Genomic DNA, 18,486 nt, shown 5'->3' with positions numbered 1-18,486 from the left:
TCGCCACTAGGTCTCCAGGAGGGAAACATCGATAAATTTGAAAATGTTAGTAAACTGGTCTATTGCCTTAGATTGAATTTTCGAAAGCAGTTCCGATCGTGTTTGACAATCATAACTCTTGTTTTTGCAGCTATTGAGTGTCCTACGCCTCCCATCGCTGCTTATTCAGAATTCGATCCTGTATTGGCTGACACACACATTGCAAACCAGACGATATCATATACATGCAGCAGCAGTGAATACACTCTGCTTGGAAGTAACGTCAATAGATGTCTACAAGATGGCACTTGGGAGAACGATCCTCCCGTCTGTCAAAGTAAGAATCAAAACCGAGATCAACGTGGCAACGTGTATTGTTACTATTGGCTGATACATGTAGTCTCCTTTAACCTGTCTTTTGGGACACATTATTATGAGATAAGACATAAGGCTAAATTTGCTTATTATATCACCAACTTTGTGAGAACTCTAGAAAACGGCACAGTTCTTGCTTTTAGGTTAAGACATTAGAAGCACGAATTGATTCATCTATTTGCACGGAAACATGTACATGAATAAGAAAGGGTCTAATCTGTACAATGTACTGAAAATGACGGGGAGGGACATGATTCCTCTTTCATTTTTCTTAAAACTGACTATACCTAGTTACCGGTCGTGCCGTAGTTTACGTCACCTGTAAATTTCGAAGTGAAAATTCTTATAATATTTACATAGAGCCTTAAGATATATCTTCCTCTTCCATAGTTTTTCCAAACAGAGGTTGCTGTTACCATGTTGTTAAGAGTGATAATAATGAATAATAGTGGCTTCTTGGATAACGCACATGTTTATAATTCAGTGATGCACCAGCCTTTCAAACATCAGGGTGGAGAGTGGCAAATGTGGATAAATATCTTAATATTAGGACGTTTTATCCCGGAAAAGTATTTAAAAGTTCAAAAGTTTAATGGAGAGTCAAGTAAATGAACCCCTTTACCATGGCATCTCCACACACACTCTAAAAAAAAGATACCCAATATTGGGTAAAATTTTACACTTTACGAGGGTAAAAAGGGAACATGCATGTTTGTTGGGTAAAATTTGACACAGGGGCGGTTGGGTAAAAATTTACCCAGCAAATGTTTAATGTTTTACCCAACTGATGTGCAATATATTTGACCCAATGTAAAAGGTAAAATGTTACCCAACGACAACCATGTTCCCTTTTTGACACAACATTGGGTAATTTTTACCCAACTCATCCTGGGTACTCGTTTACTTTGTTCTTGTGTAATTTTTTACCCCAAAGTTGGGTAAAATTTTAACCCAACCTTATTGTATGATTTTTTATTTTTACACAGATTTGGGTAAAAAAGAAAATTTGTCCGAAGAGTTGGCTGGAAAAGTACATGCTATATGTAGTGTAGTGTATAAGTAGCAGACCTCTCTCTCTCTCTTGGCTAGACAGTCTTTCGCTTGGCGTGCTCGCAGTAGGTCACTGCATCGCGGATGACATTCTCCATACGAATAATGTGTTGTCCAGAATTATGAGGAATTTCATGTCCATATTGAGAAGATTTACACGCATTCATGCAAATAAATGCTGCGGAAAGACACAAGTACATGATCGTAGTCTATTTCGAACAAAGTCGTCCATCCTCTGTCGATCTTGAACACGATTAATTCGATGAACAGCTAATTCGGAACGACCGACCACGCTAGCGCTTCAATCATAGTTTTTTAACATCAGTTGTGTCATAATACCAACGATTAGGTGTCAAAACTTGTGTTTACCCAACGCGTGGTTCAAATATTAATCTGCATCGTTACTTTCTTACCCCGGAAATGCGCGCAGTCGAATTTTGATATGACACTATGGCAAGTGTAATGAAATTTCGAAGGGACTTGGTGTTTGGCACAAGGTTGGGTAATACTTTACCCAACTTTTTTAAACAGCGATTTTGCACAGCAAAATTTTGCACTCTATTTTTAGAGTGCACAGACGTATCGAACGAGAAACTACTGTAAACTTTAGCAGAGAAAGAATGGGTTTTCACTTCATCCATGGTATTGTATTCTGTACGATGTTTTTAGTTTTTAAAGCAAATGTTTTTTCTAACCATTTATTCGATCATATGTTTTGTATCTCAAAGGAAAGTGTGATACAGCCGATACTAGACGTTACACTGATCTCACCTGCTTTCGTACAAGTGATACACAGAGGACGTGGGAAGACTCATTTGACTTCTGCTATGATAACGGGGAGCTACTTGTCACAGTAAATGATGTTGAAATGCAGAACTTTATTGCCCAATTTATTCAAGAAGACCCGAATGATAATGTCTGGATCGGTGCAAGGGAAGGTGTAGATTGGAAATGGAGAGACAGTAAGTTCTTTGTAGTAAGCACATTCAATATTCAATCCAGTCGTAATGGGTTCATGGTACGTTTGCATTATACATACAAACGGGAAAAAAAACATGTCATCAATCCACAAACAATTTCGGGATGTTCGCATTTTAGAACTTTATAACCTTTTTCATTTTCAAAGAAATGGACAGTTAACAGTTGATATTCAGTTTAGCAACTTCAGTACCTTTGACATGTTTTTGGAAATTGTGTTTGTGAAAAACCTATGCATGATACACGTATATGACACAATCTTGTACACCAAGAGTAAAATAGCGGATAATTATGCAAAGTCATTTTATACCTGATTATTTAACCCTTACGATGGGAATTAAGAAAAGATGGTTTTCTAACCATTTCATAAGAGATCTGACAGTGTTTATCAATATTTATTAATCAGGTGACACATACATCGATCGCTTCTTTTGGGAGATAGCATACCCTGGTTCAAGCTCGGGAGATTGCATCGAGTTATCATATCAGAGTAATTCAGGTGAATTCGCATGGACTCCTAGGTCACCTGGAGACGAGATTGGTGTGCTATGCCAATATGGTGAGTATAAGCAACTTTGGCTCTTACTAGAACTAATCACTTTTGTTAATGACCTCCGTTCTCGCGGCATGAAATTTACTTTCACGAATATCGGCACTCAAGTTATTGTGATTCATTACTTCAGTACAGGAGGAAGCTTCGGAGAATCCTAACCTCCCGCAAATTTGGAAATTGTCTTGTTTCGTATTGATTTTCTTACAATTTGTTAATATCCCGGAGATTTGCAAGGAGATGAGCGGACGAGAGGGTACGGCGTTACTTAATTATCCATTGTTACAGTATACAATATGATATTAATACGAGATTTGATTTAACTATAAAGATATTCCAATTTAGAGTGTTTGGAATAGTAAACAAAATTAGACATTTGTGGATACATTACTAGATTGTATACAATGACCCGATGATATTTTCCAATCAAAAGATGTTAAAAAAAAAACTGTTATGAAACTTTAAATTTCTGTACTGTGTATGTCATAACAGCATAACAGTTCCAATCCTGGCCGAAATTAAAGTTGATTAAAGGCAGATATATCCTAAGGACGCTGATGATAAATTGGCAACTCTTTTATGTGTTTGATCAACTTATTGTTTTCACGATTTATTGTTTGTTGAAGTCTTCTTTTTTGTAAGAAAGTTCATGCATCTGTCGAGTTATGTGTGTGCAATCTTTAGATCGGTCTTGTCAGAGTGTTGGTCTTAACCAATCCGACATGGTACTAGAATACATGGACACCTGTTTCCAATTCCTGGATGTTTCGAAGAGCTGTGATGATGGGGCCAGAGAGTGTAATGGGAGAGGAGGATTTCTGGGTGAAATACTCGATGAGAGCACTAATGCTTTATTGCTGGACCGAGCTCTGTATCTGAGAAACCTAGGCGTAAACACGGCCTGGTGGATCGGTGGTTATGACGAAAATTCCGGACGGTCCTGGTATTGGTCTGATAGTAAGTCATGATGAACAAATTATATCCTCATACTATGATAGTCAAATTTTAAGCAGTATAGAGTACCAAGCAAACGCGTCTTTCTTCAATGACATAATATGGGGTTCACCAGTATCACTATAAGCTTGTGAACGGAACATTAGTTTATTTTCAATGTTTACTTTCTATTAAAGGCTAAGTCCACTCCAGCAATGTTTTGTTTTTTAGATGCAGAAAAACAGAGCAAAAACAAAATAGAGTAAAATCGGATAATTAATAAGGAAGTTATGATTTTGTTTACAAAGTATGAAAAACTATGGAACTTAGAAAATCACGACACGTGCCAATTTGGTTACAGTTTGTGACGTCATTGCCTCACTATTTATCAATTGCTTTATATACTTTTATCCCATTAATTTCCCATTTTATCTCCATGAAATTAATTTCCCATATCTTTGCCCAGGTTATATGATTTGTATCATACTGCGTGCATGACATTTCACAAAATCTTTTAAGAACTTTGAAGAATTGGCACTTTTTTCTGAATATTGTATATTCATAATCATTGATTTTTGTATAAATAATTTATCTAAATTCATATTTTTCAGGATTTATCTGGAAAAAATACTATATTATTGCTTCCACACAAACACAAATTACTATCAATATAACTTGGATCCTGGTGTGAAGAAATAAGATTTGTTAGGGGGAAAATTGGGAATTTATGTTATCGATATAAAGAAAACAACTAGTGGATAGTGAGGCAATGACGTCACAGACTCATGCATAGTTGCCAATTTGTCTTGTGATTTTAAAGGTTTTTCATGTCAATAAAAATTCATAACTTTCTTATTAGTTATCCGATTTGCTCAAACTTTTGTTGATTGGTTTGTCTGATTGATCTGCTTCTATTGAAAGTAAATTATTTTCGAAGTAGATTTGCCTTTTAAGCACACACATCGATGATAAATTTAAAAACTAGATTGATACTGGAAGCCCGACTGCTGAGAACACAGCATTCTTCCAGAATCTCGGGTAAAGGTAAAGGTAAAGATACCGGTTTTATCTCTTTATATTTCTCCTTTTTTTTCTCTCCAGAAAGCAATAATTATAACTACTTTTCAAATTCCACAGTATAACAAACAAAATTAGTAAGAAATTTGCTTGGGATATTATCAAGAAATGATAATCGCAAAACATGCGATATGATAATTACATATATTATATATATATATATATATATGAGAATATTTTGAAATTAAAACAGCAATTTCTCTTAATTGAATTTTCTTATAGAAATCTTGAAATTTGAACCAGAATAATGAATTTTAAGTGAACTGTAAACGTTCTAAAGTGAAGTACCCTTGAATACAATAGTGATCCAAGTCTATACAATCGTCATTTTTAGTTTAATTTCTTTTCAGGACTACACACCCTCAAGAAAGATTACCGAAAGTCCTTTTCAGGACTCCACAATCCTCCCTCTCTCTCACATGGTGCACCCGCAAGCCTACTGTATATGAATTGACTTGTTGCTGATTAATATCATATTTTTTTACATGTATAATATATTCTTCTGCTTTGCCGTCTTCAGAAACTCGAGTCATCTATGAGTCATGGCGCGCGGACAGACCTAATAACAACGATCGTCACTGTGTAGAAATGAGAGAGTTTAATAACTACATGTGGGATGATTCGTCTTGTACTGCTACAAAACGGACGTTATGTCAAATAGGTTAGTACATATAGATAACAAACCGTGTATAATTATAACTAGCAATTTTGTCACCATGGTTATATCAATATGCATGCGCACTAATTGTGCATAACATGATGGAAGTCCTTTTTAAACATGTAATCAATTATTATTTAGGGACTGTAAACTAAATTTCACTTTAAACTAAAAAAATGCAAGTTGTGATAACAAACATTCAAGGTGTTCGAAAAGAAAATCTGTAATATTTGCATTTATGAAGCGCACTTTCAGGCAAGCAGTGCAGACAAGCATTGAATCCAACGACCGGGGTAATGGTATATATGTTGAGTGCTTAGAGACATCGTAAATGTATTAGCGCTATATATATACAAGCGGAATATTATTATTATTATAACAATAATAATTATTATTAGGTGATACGTACGTAGACGTATCACCTTTTGATTTCGTCAAGATTTTCTTTATTATTTTTATTATTCTGCCATGAATTTGTTCGCAGGATATCTCAAGAATGAAAAAAGCCATAATCATGAATCTTTCAATGATGATAGATCTTAGTCTAACTTAGAACTGTGTGACTTTTCAAAGACTCAAAGTCATCGTGACGTCATCCAGGCGCCATTTTGTGAAAATCAACTCATGATCATATCTTCATAACAGAAAGCCATTTCTCATTCATATTTATCACGATCAAGGTCAATATCTGTCCCGTCAATTTCAGGTCAATAAATGCGTTCAAAAATGCGCGTACGCGTACGTGCGCGCGTTAATGCGCGCGTAAAATTTTATATTGCTCAAAATCGTCTTAAATTTTTTTTGCATACGTTTCAGGCCATTATAAGCATTCATAAAAAATCGCGCAAAACACGCATTTTTGCGCGTTTTCGTTCGTCACGGCCGAACGAAAAATAATTCCTATGCAAAAACTTCTGACAGGATATTCCTCATAATTTTCCGAACAATTTGATACCAAGTTTATCTCTTTATCACTATTAATAACGGAATGAGCGTCCGTTCAAGATAACCGTCCGCACTCGCGATTTTTGTAATACATAGCATATACGGGCAAAAACATGCCTATAAAAAGTCCATTGGGATGAATAAGGATTGCCAATTTTTTTTTCATATTTAGATAGAGTATGAGTCGAAGGTATGATTTCATATCTCATTTGGCCATTAAGTACATCTTGACGTCATCATAATGGCCTTGGAAGTCAAAAATACAAAAATGCATATTATGACGTCATTATGTTTATGGGAAATTTAGTGTATTTCTCTTAATATTCATCGATTCTCTTCTAGATTTTAATATGTTGTAGTCGAGGCAATCGTCTTTGAGATCAGTTTACACCAATTTTCATTTAATTGATGTCATCATAGTACAAAATTCAATTAAAGGCCACATGTCAGAATTTTCTTAATTTGCGTGTTATGTCTATGGAAGGTGAATTTTGTTCACATCATGAATATTCATGACATTGATCTTTGAGCACTATCTAGCTTATGAGTACTCTATGTTCTCCCAAATTTTGATACGGTGTAGCTAATAAATTATCTTCAATATTGACGTACATCATTTATCATTTTGATGACATCATCTTAGTGAAAATTTCAATTAAAGGCGACATGTCAGAATTTTCTTAGTTAGCGTGTTAGGCGACTTTTTCTGAAATCCTGATTCTACAAATCTCTATCGAATACCTGAAGTAGGCGCTATACCACTCTTAATCATGGTCTTTATCGTATTTATGATCATTATCATTAGATCATCATCGGCACAATTTCATGATAACAAAATAGCACGTATCACCTAATTCGTCAAAGTGACGAATTAAAGTCTAGTTATGATTATTATTCTAACGTATCTTAGCTTTTCTTACCAATAACTTTTTTGCATTATTAAATATGATTATAATTTCTAGGTAGGGGGAGGTCAGTTTTTACGTGCAGAAGGCCACAATCTGCTGACACCAGCTTTGGTGGAAATACCATTAATGGGTGTATAATGCAAACATTATATAAGGCCTGTTTAACATAAAACTGGAGGCTAACTCTGGTGATTGACAACACTTGTTATTTGGTAAGCACCCGAAAGGTGTCGAATTCCCCATGAGAGCAAACACCTTTATGCGTCTATAACGTCCCTAAATACCTCAGGTAACGCCTAACTGGCTCTGATGATCCAATTTTTGTTCGCTCTATTATCGGGTTGGTGTTTGTCTCGTTAGTGGGACTGCGAAATAAATGGAATCTAATTCTATTGGCATTGTTTATCTAACGTTTTCCTTTGTCAAAATGAGAGCACGATTAGACAGGATTTTAAAAATATATATACAATATATTCCATATGTTTTCAGGAATTCCTGCCTGCGGTGACCCAGGTGAACCTTTGCATGGCTATCGTTTACCAGACGATAGAACAACTTACTCTGTCAATGCTACTCTTCATTTCACCTGTCAGGAGGGCTATACATTATCAGGAGAAAGTGTTTTAAGTTGTATGAATAGTGGAGCATGGAATCATCAAAGACCATCGTGTGAATGTAAAGTGATTGTTATGATGATAAATAAGAAATGATATTTGAATCTTATTTACCCACAGAGAAGCCCCATCAGCATTAATACTGCCCTTTTTCACGTTCATGTAGCTTCTCGAATAATTATTATCCCTGCAATTGCTAAGAGCCTATTTACACGTGGCTGGATACTGGAAAATATTTAAAAAACTTATGCCGGGTTGAGATCCGAACCCTCAACGAATTAAATGAGAGTCAAGTGAATGAACTACGTTACTTTACCATATTTCGTTCTTCAAAACGTAATTAAGGTCCGTTTAAACGTTTGCAGAAGATATCACGTATTTCATAAACATTCTTTAAATGTAGTCATGCTTCGAGACAGAGCTTTAAATGCTAGCATTGTGACAGCTATCAAACTTAAGTAATATGCGGCTGAAAATTTGTTTAATACCGAAATCATGAAGCGAGGCGTCGTAGAAACTTCCTAAATTATTACCGTCAATAGAATTGTTATTCATGAAGGATTACAATAAGGTATTCTCTTCTCAGAGCTAGAGATAAATAAACCAAATCAAGACAAACATAGCATCACTACGAACAATTACAGTATTAAAGGTATTCTCATCTCAGAACTAGTAATAAATAAACAACATTAAGATTTTCAATAAGTACCAACACTATGTTTTGATGTCAAGAGAAAGATAGCATCACTTCTTGAACTATGAATAATGGCATGATATTCATCTAGTCTTTCCTGTTTTCCTGAATAGCTGTCGAGTGTGAGGGAAGCCCACCAGAGGTCGCCCTTGCATCCACCATGATACTAGGATCAGCGTATCAAGATATAGCTCTATACACCTGTCAAGATGGTTATATTCCTGATAATGAACCAATCAGCTTCTGTCAGCATTCAGGCACATGGAGTACCCCTAAATTTACTTGTTCAGGTAAGATGATATTTATTTATTTAATTGTAAATTTATTTATTTATTATTCACTCATTTATTAGTTCATTTTGTTATATTTATTCATTTAATTATTCTGAGTTCTGTATACGGTAGTCACAGTAGACCATTCACAACATCTAAAATACTTTGTAAGAGAGCCCTGTGTGTACGGCAGGTAGATTGTTTTGTTGATTTATTTAACATGACTGCTAAGATAGCATACGTCTGCTTGTAAGTAAGGAAAAGGTGACCAACGTCTTTTAGTCCTCTCCAAGAGAGATGGTATTTACCTAATAATACTAATATTGTTTTCTATTCCCAGCACTCAGCCCGTGCTCCAGTAACCCCTGTTTTAATGGAGGGACCTGCACCGTGAATGGATCAGCGTTCACATGTACATGTCCTTCAAGTTACACTGGTCCAACGTGTGAAGAAGGTAAGATATAGTTAATTTGTATACATTGATATATATTTACGGCGATTGCAAACACTGTCGAAAATACCATTTCAATACCCTATTTTATACCCTTTATTAAACCACGCTTAATTACTTAATACTTCTCTGTTATATTCGCACAGTATAAAAGGGAATGGACAAATCTTTTGAAACTGGTAAATGTTGATTTTATTTCGAAGGTCTTTGCGATCGTGTTAAAGATATTCCAGTATCTAGCTTCAACGGATAATTTTCAAGACCCCCATTGTAGCCTACTCAAACTTACCCCAAGTTATACGAGAAAGATACATCCCCCAAAACGCATTCATCTTAATGAAACAGGAACTAGAGTCTACGAAGAATATCTCTTTTCTTTGTAATTTCACTTTCTACTTTATAGATGTGAGGTTCCGAAAAGAAACGTGATCACTAGAGATGCAAACAAGTTTGCCGTTTCAACTCATGTAATTGTGCTGTATAGTTTAATGTTATTTGTATTTTCTAATAAAATCCATGATAATTCTTTTTTTTTACTGATTCTGTGCAACGTAATAATGTTTTTCTTCCCAGAGTTCAGCCCGTGTAACAGCAGCCCCTGTATGAATGGAGGTACTTGCTCAGACGTAGATGAATCGTCATTCAGCTGTACATGTACACCAGGCTACATTGATCCAACGTGCAATGAAGGTAAGGCATTGATTGACTGCTTGGTTTACCAACAACAATACCAACATGTGTACAAAATGTGTCATAACAATACCGGATGGAAACACACAAATGTATACTTAAATTCAAGTCTTTTTTTTTCCAGGGTATCCATTACTAATAGGCCTGCTATTCTTAATGCGGGCCCCGACATTCTTAATACCAAGCTATTTGCAGGTACCCATATATTTCTGGGTGGACGGAAGCAAATGTGGTTTAATGTCTTGCCAAAGGACGTTAGTGTAGGGTTGGGATTCGAACCCTCCACCATTGGGGGTTGAGAGTCAAGTGGATGAACCGCTCTGCCACGACACCTATGATTTGATAAAAGCTTGTCAGAGGGACAACAAAATAACATATGTGACGATCCATATTTTTCCAGGGATCAAGCCCATCAGAGATGTACCCAGAACGTTTTTATCTCAGGGGTTAAAGCTTCAAAGATCGAAGGGTTACGCCGGTTTCACCTAAGGCTATTTATTATCATATATATTATCATTCTTCAGAATTTGTAACCTTGGCACTGGAGGTAAAATGCGTGTGCCATAAAGCATCTGCATGTTTAATTCATTTTGGCGGTATTTAAAGATTAAAAAGAGAGGCATGCACCGAGTCCACCCTATTTTTACTAAACCTCTGTACTTCGCTCAATTTTGTTAATGAAATTACATTTTTCATATTTCTTCTAGGGTTTTTCTTGCCACAATGCAAGCACCACAACTACATTTTACTTTAATAGCATCATGCAGTTGGCATCAAAAAAATTGTCTTCAAATAAAATTATTTTAAATTTTCAAAGCAAATAATAATATATCCTAAGTACGCAACACAAAATAATGAATGTGATGGCAATACGCAGTACACAGTATTAAAAATTAAAAATAACACAGTAAGCGTTATAACATGTTTCAATTCAATTTTACAACTCGCCATTTATCATTAAATAAAACGAATTTGTCTCGTTTTGGATAGATTATTCGTTCAAGGTTAAAATAATATTCCGATTGTTTCTTAAATAATGCAAAATATAATGTACTATGTTTACATTTTGTAGAGAATATAATAGTATTTCGTGTTTAAAATAACAAAATTCAAGTGACAGAAATTGCCCCCAGAAGTTCCAAATATAAAGGTATTCATGGTCAATATAATTTTATTATATCAAGAGTTTTCTCAAATTGTAATGTAAATTGGACATTCCCAGTAAAAATGTGCGATTATTCCAACACTATTTAAAAAAAATATATATTGATCAGAATGTATTATACCTACCAATTTCAAATATTGATTTACCCCTAGAGTATTATGTAATAATTAAAACAATTTTGTTGATAGAGCATATTTAAAGGGATAAACTTACCATTTTTTCCAATCCAAAATCGGTTCCAATAAAATTGAGTTCCACTTTCTTTGGTAAATTGTAACTGGAATTATTTAATCAATGCATAATTTAGGAATTACTTTAGATATTTTAGTTTTCTTTTTCATCGTACCAATTAAACGTTAATACTGGTTCATACATTTTCATTGTAAATAAATGTTGGATATAACAGAATACAACTCCATCAAATTACATCAAATATGGTATTTTTGCACAAATGGTCAAATAAATCATAACTAAAAAAGACCCATATTTTTCAACACCCTTCATTATGATCTACCTAAATTGTTTACCGATTTATCTTGTCTGGTTTACGATTCCTTTCAGAGATAATGCTTACGACGCCAATCACCTTTACTACGCAAGCTACTCCGCAAAGCACAGAATCACAAACAGGTTTGACATTTTTTTCTAAATAAATGTAATGCTTCCTGGGAGAATTTAAATAGTTTGAACATATTTGCGGCTTACACCCAGGTTCAAATCCCGCTGGTTCCAAGATTTTTTCTGACTTTTTCTTCAATTACAGATCGATCAATCGATCTTATAAACTGGGTGTAAGCCACAAATATGTTCAAACTAGGTTTGACATTGTATCGAGATATTAATTTGGTTTAAACACGACCCCAAGACTTTCAAAATGGTTTATTTCGAGTCATCGGGTCTTTATTTATTTTGTAACCATCATCTGTGATGCTACCTTGGTATTTCTAATTTATGTCATTCTTTTCACTACCATCCTAGTTCCCACAACAACCTCTTCACCTACTGTTTCTTCTCCAACAGAATCAAATTCCGCTGGAGGTTCTTCAAGTTCCATAGCAACTGTCATAGGAAGCGTTGTTGGTGCTATTCTTGGGATTGTTATCATTATAGTTCTCATCATCATCTTTTACAAGCGAAGAAGGTTAGAAAGTTACCTCGTTCTAATATTAACCCGTCCTTCTCATCAGTCCATTATCACCATATTCTTCCACGCGAGGGGCTTAAACCGTAAGGTTATGAAAATACAAGCTGAATTAAGAATGTACTTTATACACAAACAAATATTAAGTTATTTAATTCCTTTTGTTGTAATGTTGTCCAATGTAAATATTTCAAAGCATAACGCTTTTCAAATGTAATGGCTTCCTGTTTAAAATACTTATTATGTAAATTACATGTTTTTCAAAGTACCCTACTAATACCCACATCTCATGTTGATATGTTTCTATATACCTATTTACCGGGAGGTGATGATATTTCAGATCATGTATTTTATTTATGCAATTTATCTATGCTTTTATAATGTAATCTTTCAGCAATGAATCAGCCACTACTAAGTCTAAAGGGAAGGAGTCCGATTCGTCTCCGCAGTATGAGAACCCTGTATTTGATCAGTCACAGACAGACGCCCATACCTACCAAGACCTGAATACTATCACCCATACCTACCAAGATTGTAATACCGATGTTCGGAGCTACGATGATAATGTCGACCCTCATACCTACCAAGAAGCTAACTACGAAGAAGTGAATGATGCCAAAGAGAAAAATTATGTCAACGATACTATGATAAAACAAAATAAAGTGTTATTGGGCTGATTAAGAATTGAATACATGAGAAGAAGATAGATCCAAGTCCATCATAATAATTTTGATTTTAAAAAAAAAGGTTGTTTATAAATTTGAGAGACAAAATATTTTCAGTCTTAATTCATTGCATAATATATGTCCATGTATCAATTATTCCGTGAAGATGAAACCATGTTTAAAAATTATAATGAAATATTAACATTTATCTTAAAAACTGGAGAGAAAATATCTATGCTGATGCACTTGGGCGCTTCCTCTCGTGTATCCAAATAGAATACAAATATCCTCTTCATTGAAATTTGTTTCCTATTGTTATTTTCTGAATAATGTAATTGATGCATAAGGAAGAAAAGTTATCAAAAAATATCATGACTTCTTTTCATCCTGTGCTCCTCCTTCGTTTTCACAATGTCTACTCGTGTTATTCCCAGAAACCTTGATATCGACGATCAGTAGAAAGATTCTCTGTAAAATACCATGTTGGCAGTAGTCTGATACATTTGGGTAAATAAGTTGAAGACCTTAGGTCCCATCAAAACGTGAAAGTCAGGGTACGGGACTAGTTTCTTTAAATGGATTCATGTATACTGATCTTCCGTCATTGCAGTACCGTCATTTTTTTAATAATGTGATTGATGTATAACAAAAACTCTTACATCATGGAGCAACAAAACATGATTTTATTTCGAAAACTGAATTCATTTTTCTATCTGCAGAGGTATCTAATGAAACCGATTTTAGAAATATAAGATATGTTTGGAATGATTCGATGCAGGTACAAATACAAAGGACAATTTATTTAGTCATCTGTATACACGTATGCCATAAAGTACGAAAGCATATTTCATCATGTTAATAGTGTTTTGAGATATCGGTAAGAACGCTTTTATATTATACTGTTCCTTTTTATATGTATTGATTGCTATCTTTAACGCCTGTTATTGCTGGTGGAAAACATTTTTTGACATCATGTAAAAGAATGAATATACCATCAAATATTTGTATTATTAGCATAATTATTGTTCATATTATTACTATTATTGTTATTATTATTACTACAACTACTATTACTACTATTACTAATACTACTACTTCTACTAAGCAGTGGAATTCAAGTTAATTAATAAGTTGTTATGGTGTAAACGCTGAATTTAAATATAAAAATGTAAAAGACATAGACTATGCACAATGAAACCAACGTGAAAGCATTGTGTTATGTCAGGATGGATGTTTAGGTAAAAATGTAAATACATGTATATAGTAGAATTAAAAGGCAAGTAGTAGAATTAGACGATGCAATCCAAATCAGCATTAGTATATTACCATATGAGTAGAGGATGTTTGAGCACAAATACATGTGAATAGTTATAGCAAGAATCATAGAACACACCATAAGCAAACATCAAGGAATATTAACAATAAAGAATACAAAATGAAAAACTGACTCATTTTAGTTTTCAGTAAACTCGTAAATTTGCTCTTGAATGTTTTTTTAACCAAACTAATTCGTGTGATTTCTTAAGCAGATTGGAATTTGGCAGACAGCGCTAACCAACAGTATCAAGCCATATTTCTGTAAAAAAATAATTGTAGGAAAATTTAACCCTAAACATTCGTCCCCAGCCAATGACCAGTAGGACAATAACCCCCCCCCCCCCGAAAAATTACCCCAGAGGACAATTACCTCCTGGTAAATTACCCAGGATACCCCCCCCCCCCCCGTGAACGACCCCACCCCCAAGCACATAGGCCTATTCCCCCTCCCCCTTAAAATTACACCCGTGGATAATCACCTCTCACCCCCCCCCCCCCCCACCCCCACAAAGAAAAATGCCAATATCGAAATCAACTTATTTTCAAGGTGGACTTCCCCTTCAATGAACAGGGGGTAATTTTCGGGCGGTGGGTAATTGTTATTGGGGTGGTTGTCCTTGGTTGTCCTTGGCAGGGGAATTGTCCTAGTAGTAATTGTTCCCTGGGGAGGGGGTCATTGCCCCCGAGGATGGTTGGGCCCGGGAAGGGGATTTCAGCCCCGTCCCTCCCCATGCACACATTAAACACAAATAGCCTACATGTTATTCTGCTCGTCGAGATCTCATCGGCTCTGACTACATTGGACTACATCTGCGCAGTCTCTATAACAGGTCAACATCTACCACTGATTATCTAGTTATGAACTGAATTTTAAAAGTATGAGATGTGCATAATCTACGGTAAACTTCTGATTTTCTCTAAAACTATGACCGCCGACGACTTGGATTAGAGCAATTAATATTGAAAATCAGAGGTGAAATTACATTGCAAGCATCTGAAAGCGCCATTTGACGCGTATAATCAGTTCGGTGGAAAAAGCCTTATTATCGGGGCCTTATAATATAAACATGGCAAATTTTCAAAAGATTTCCAAATATTAAAAAAAAAGATAACTCCCTGCAGTAGCGTACGCAGGATTTTTTCAAGGGGGGGGGGGTTAACATGTTTAAATCGGGCCGAAATTTTCGCAACGACTCATGAAAAACTGGGGGGGGGGTGAAGATGATATATTTTTTTTTGTTTTTTGTATGGGGGTGGGGGGGGGGGTCCCAAAAATTTTGCAACGACTCGGCCAGCCGCTGAATAAGCGGGGGGGGGGGGTAAGAGGATATCTTTTTTTTTGGGGGGGGGGGGTCCCGAAAATATGCCGGAACGACCTTTCATTCCGTTGCGTTGAGGGGGAGGGGGGGGGGGGTAAGGTCACCTTTTTTAGGTCACCATTACCATAATTTTTGTTATTTTTTTTAATTTAATTATTTTAAAAAAATATTTAAAACAAGGGGGGGGGGGTTCTCAAAAATACATACATAAAAACCCAAAAGGGGGCCCCCTGCGTACGCGCCTGACTCCCTGCAAATGCGAGAAAGATCACAGCTGGAGGATTTCTTGTCCTTTTTAGCCATGAAATGTGATGGCGCTGTTGGTCTTGGGAAAGAGGGCTCCGTGAAACGGGTGAAACACGTACGGTAGTACGTAGCGGACGAAGTAGCTCACCCCACTTACACTGCACTGGTTTACGGTACCGTACCGGTACGGTTTCGAAAAACTGGTCGTGGTTGTTGTTGATCATTGCGTTGTTGATCAGCTGTTCCAAACTTCTGTCCGGAGGTCGGTGGATCGTGGACGATGGTGATGGCAATCAATTTAAGGTAGGTCTATTAATTTATAGACTAATCCAGGCCAGGTTCATCGTGTAAAATGCAGTTTGTATGTGATGAGTGGTTGTCTGTTTGTTGGTTTTAGATGTTATGTAAGGTTGGAATACACCAGTTTACAGTTGTATCAGTGCGCATGCGCAGACAGTTGACCTCGGGTCATTGGCCCCGGAAGCGGGGTCACTGGCCCCGGAAGTGGGGCCAATAACTATGACCAGTGGTATTTATGCGTAAATTAAGATTGCGCCCATGCAAATGATGATATGCGCGCACAACGCAGCGCGCAGGCAGTGATATCATCATAATTTGCATGGGCGCAATCTTAATTTACGCATAAATACATGACCTCTAGGTCATTGGCCTTGTTTAAAATGGCGCACACAACTGTAAACTGGTGTATTGTTTAAAGCAGCTAGTGATTCACATTAAAGTTTTGTATTGTGTCCCACGTGCTTATTTTGATGTAGGTCTAGATCTAGTCAAGTTCGATTCATAGACTATAGATCTTTAGGGAATTTAATCACCTAAATAAAAGAAATAGAAATAGATTTCTTTCCTACCTTGTCTCGTAGAAACACCTGTTGAGTACAGATACTTGGAACATAGACCTATATTATATCACAAGTAGTAGTTCAAATATTGCACAGCACCCGTAGAAAGAATAGATCTATGTAAGACCTAGACCGAAAGCTTCAGTCTCTATAATCGTCGGTTGTTCCACTGAGACTACGTCTGGCTCCACTAGACCTCCGGTTATAGAGACAGAACGATCGCCTATGCCAGCCTGTGTTGAACTTATTCCGCTAGATTTTAGCCGCTAGGCCCCTCCCACAAACTTGCCACGGCCGTATTGTTATGCCCCCAAAATCCCCCAAAATGTCATTTTACCTCGTTCATTTCCAATTTTAAATTAGGCCTAGGCTATAATACATCGGTTCCACTTACTAACTTTATTGATATAATCCGTTTAATGGTCCCTTTTAAGGAAATTATGGGTCAAAATCGACATCCATGTTGAAAATCTTGCAAGCCGTGTTAAACTCTCGCTGCCGTCAATCTCATCCCTTCTAGTCTACGCCGAAGGCAAAATGATTATGAAGGAAAAACTGTGATAACGCCATTACGAACATGTAGATGGCGCAGTTTTTCCTTCATAATCATTTTGCCTTCGGCGTAGACTAGAAGGGATGAGATTGACGGCAGCGAGAGTTTAACACGGCTTGCAAGATTTTCAACATGGATGTCGATTTTGACCCATAATTTCCTTAAAAGGGACCATTAAACGGATTATATCAATAAAGTTAGTAAGTGGAACCGATGTATTATAGCCTAGGCCTAATTTAAAATTGGAAATGAACGAGGTAAAATGACATTTTGGGGGATTTTGGGGGCATAACAATACGGCCGTGGCAAGTTTGTGGGAGGGGCCTAGCGGCTAAAATCTAGCGGAATAAGTTCAACACAGGCTGGCATAGGCAGTCGTTCAGTCTCTATAACCGGAGGTCTAGTGGAGCCAGACGTAGTCTCAGTGGAACAACCGACGATTATAGAGACTGAAGCTTTCGGTCTATGTAAGACCATGATGTACAAAGTAATGACGCTTCTTCGCGAATTAAGTAAAGAAGAAGAAACTTATAATCTCTATAAAGTAATAAGGCCTCGGAACCGAGTAGAGAAACAAGCAAAGAAATAGGACAAGAATTAAGATGAAGCTGAATTAGCTTTGCTGTAGATTGACTCTCTAGAATACGTGTGCTCTATATGAACAGCTCAGGAGAAGTGATGAAAATATGTGTGGCAAATAAAGCAAGTGTAATGTGCCTGTACAGTATAAGCTATACCAGTACATTAGGTGGTTGCACATCCCAACCCATAGGGTATGGAATGTGCTTGCCAGAATAAGTATGTGTGGCACTCTAGTAATGTAACAGGTGTCACTAAAGAAATGAGTGACAATGGAATAAAAGGCTAGACTTCAAGCCACACAATAAAGACAAGACAATAATATTTACAAATGCAAAGTTCTCTAAGGGTCAAGTCACTACAGATCTATATCTGAATGAGGCAAGAAGAACTTTAGCTTACATGTACATCACTCGAGCAAAGCAAAGAGAGGCGAGTCAATGCTAATGCGTATGGAGTTCTAGCAC

The 18,486-nt window shown here is 36.3% G+C and overlaps 2 protein-coding genes across 2 annotated transcripts in view; both read left to right on the top strand.

The window, feature by feature from the left end:
• The first annotated feature begins 5,491 nt into the window (after positions 1-5,491).
• On the top strand, positions 5,492-14,592 carry LOC105444691 (delta and Notch-like epidermal growth factor-related receptor). The gene is made up of 8 exons (XM_030977415.1): positions 5,492-5,603; positions 7,943-8,128; positions 8,875-9,051; positions 9,374-9,487; positions 10,058-10,174; positions 11,901-11,969; positions 12,360-12,480; positions 12,875-14,592. The coding sequence occupies exons 1-8, from the start codon at positions 5,531-5,533 to the stop codon at positions 13,155-13,157; spliced, it is 1,140 nt and encodes a 379-aa protein (XP_030833275.1). The 5' UTR covers positions 5,492-5,530; the 3' UTR covers positions 13,158-14,592.
• A 1,637-nt stretch (positions 14,593-16,229) lies between these two features.
• LOC591923 (ras and EF-hand domain-containing protein) overlaps positions 16,230-18,486 on the top strand; it is a 43,224-nt gene continuing 40,967 nt past the window's right edge. The window contains exon 1 of the mRNA XM_030977405.1: positions 16,230-16,330. The gene's annotated coding sequence lies outside the window, so the exon portion shown is untranslated. The remainder of the gene's footprint in view (positions 16,331-18,486) is intronic.

Source organism: Strongylocentrotus purpuratus, unplaced genomic scaffold (assembly GCF_000002235.5).
Source record: "Strongylocentrotus purpuratus isolate Spur 01 unplaced genomic scaffold, Spur_5.0 spur5_scaffold_1, whole genome shotgun sequence".
Lineage (NCBI taxonomy): Eukaryota > Metazoa > Echinodermata > Echinoidea > Camarodonta > Strongylocentrotidae > Strongylocentrotus > Strongylocentrotus purpuratus.
The sequence above is the reverse complement of the archived record's forward strand: the minus strand, read 5'-3'. Positions and strand labels throughout refer to the sequence as shown.

Bases quoted from the DNA above. Each gene is read 5' to 3' on its own strand.
- LOC105444691 (XM_030977415.1), top strand. From the start codon at position 5,531: ATGAGAGAGTTTAATAACTACATGTGGGATGATTCGTCTTGTACTGCT. The intron at 5,604-7,942 runs GTTAGTACATAT...ATATGTTTTCAG, and splicing joins ACGGACGTTATGTCAAATAG to GAATTCCTGCCTGCGGTGAC. The intron at 10,175-11,900 runs GTAAGGCATTGA...GATTCCTTTCAG, and splicing joins TGATCCAACGTGCAATGAAG to AGATAATGCTTACGACGCCA.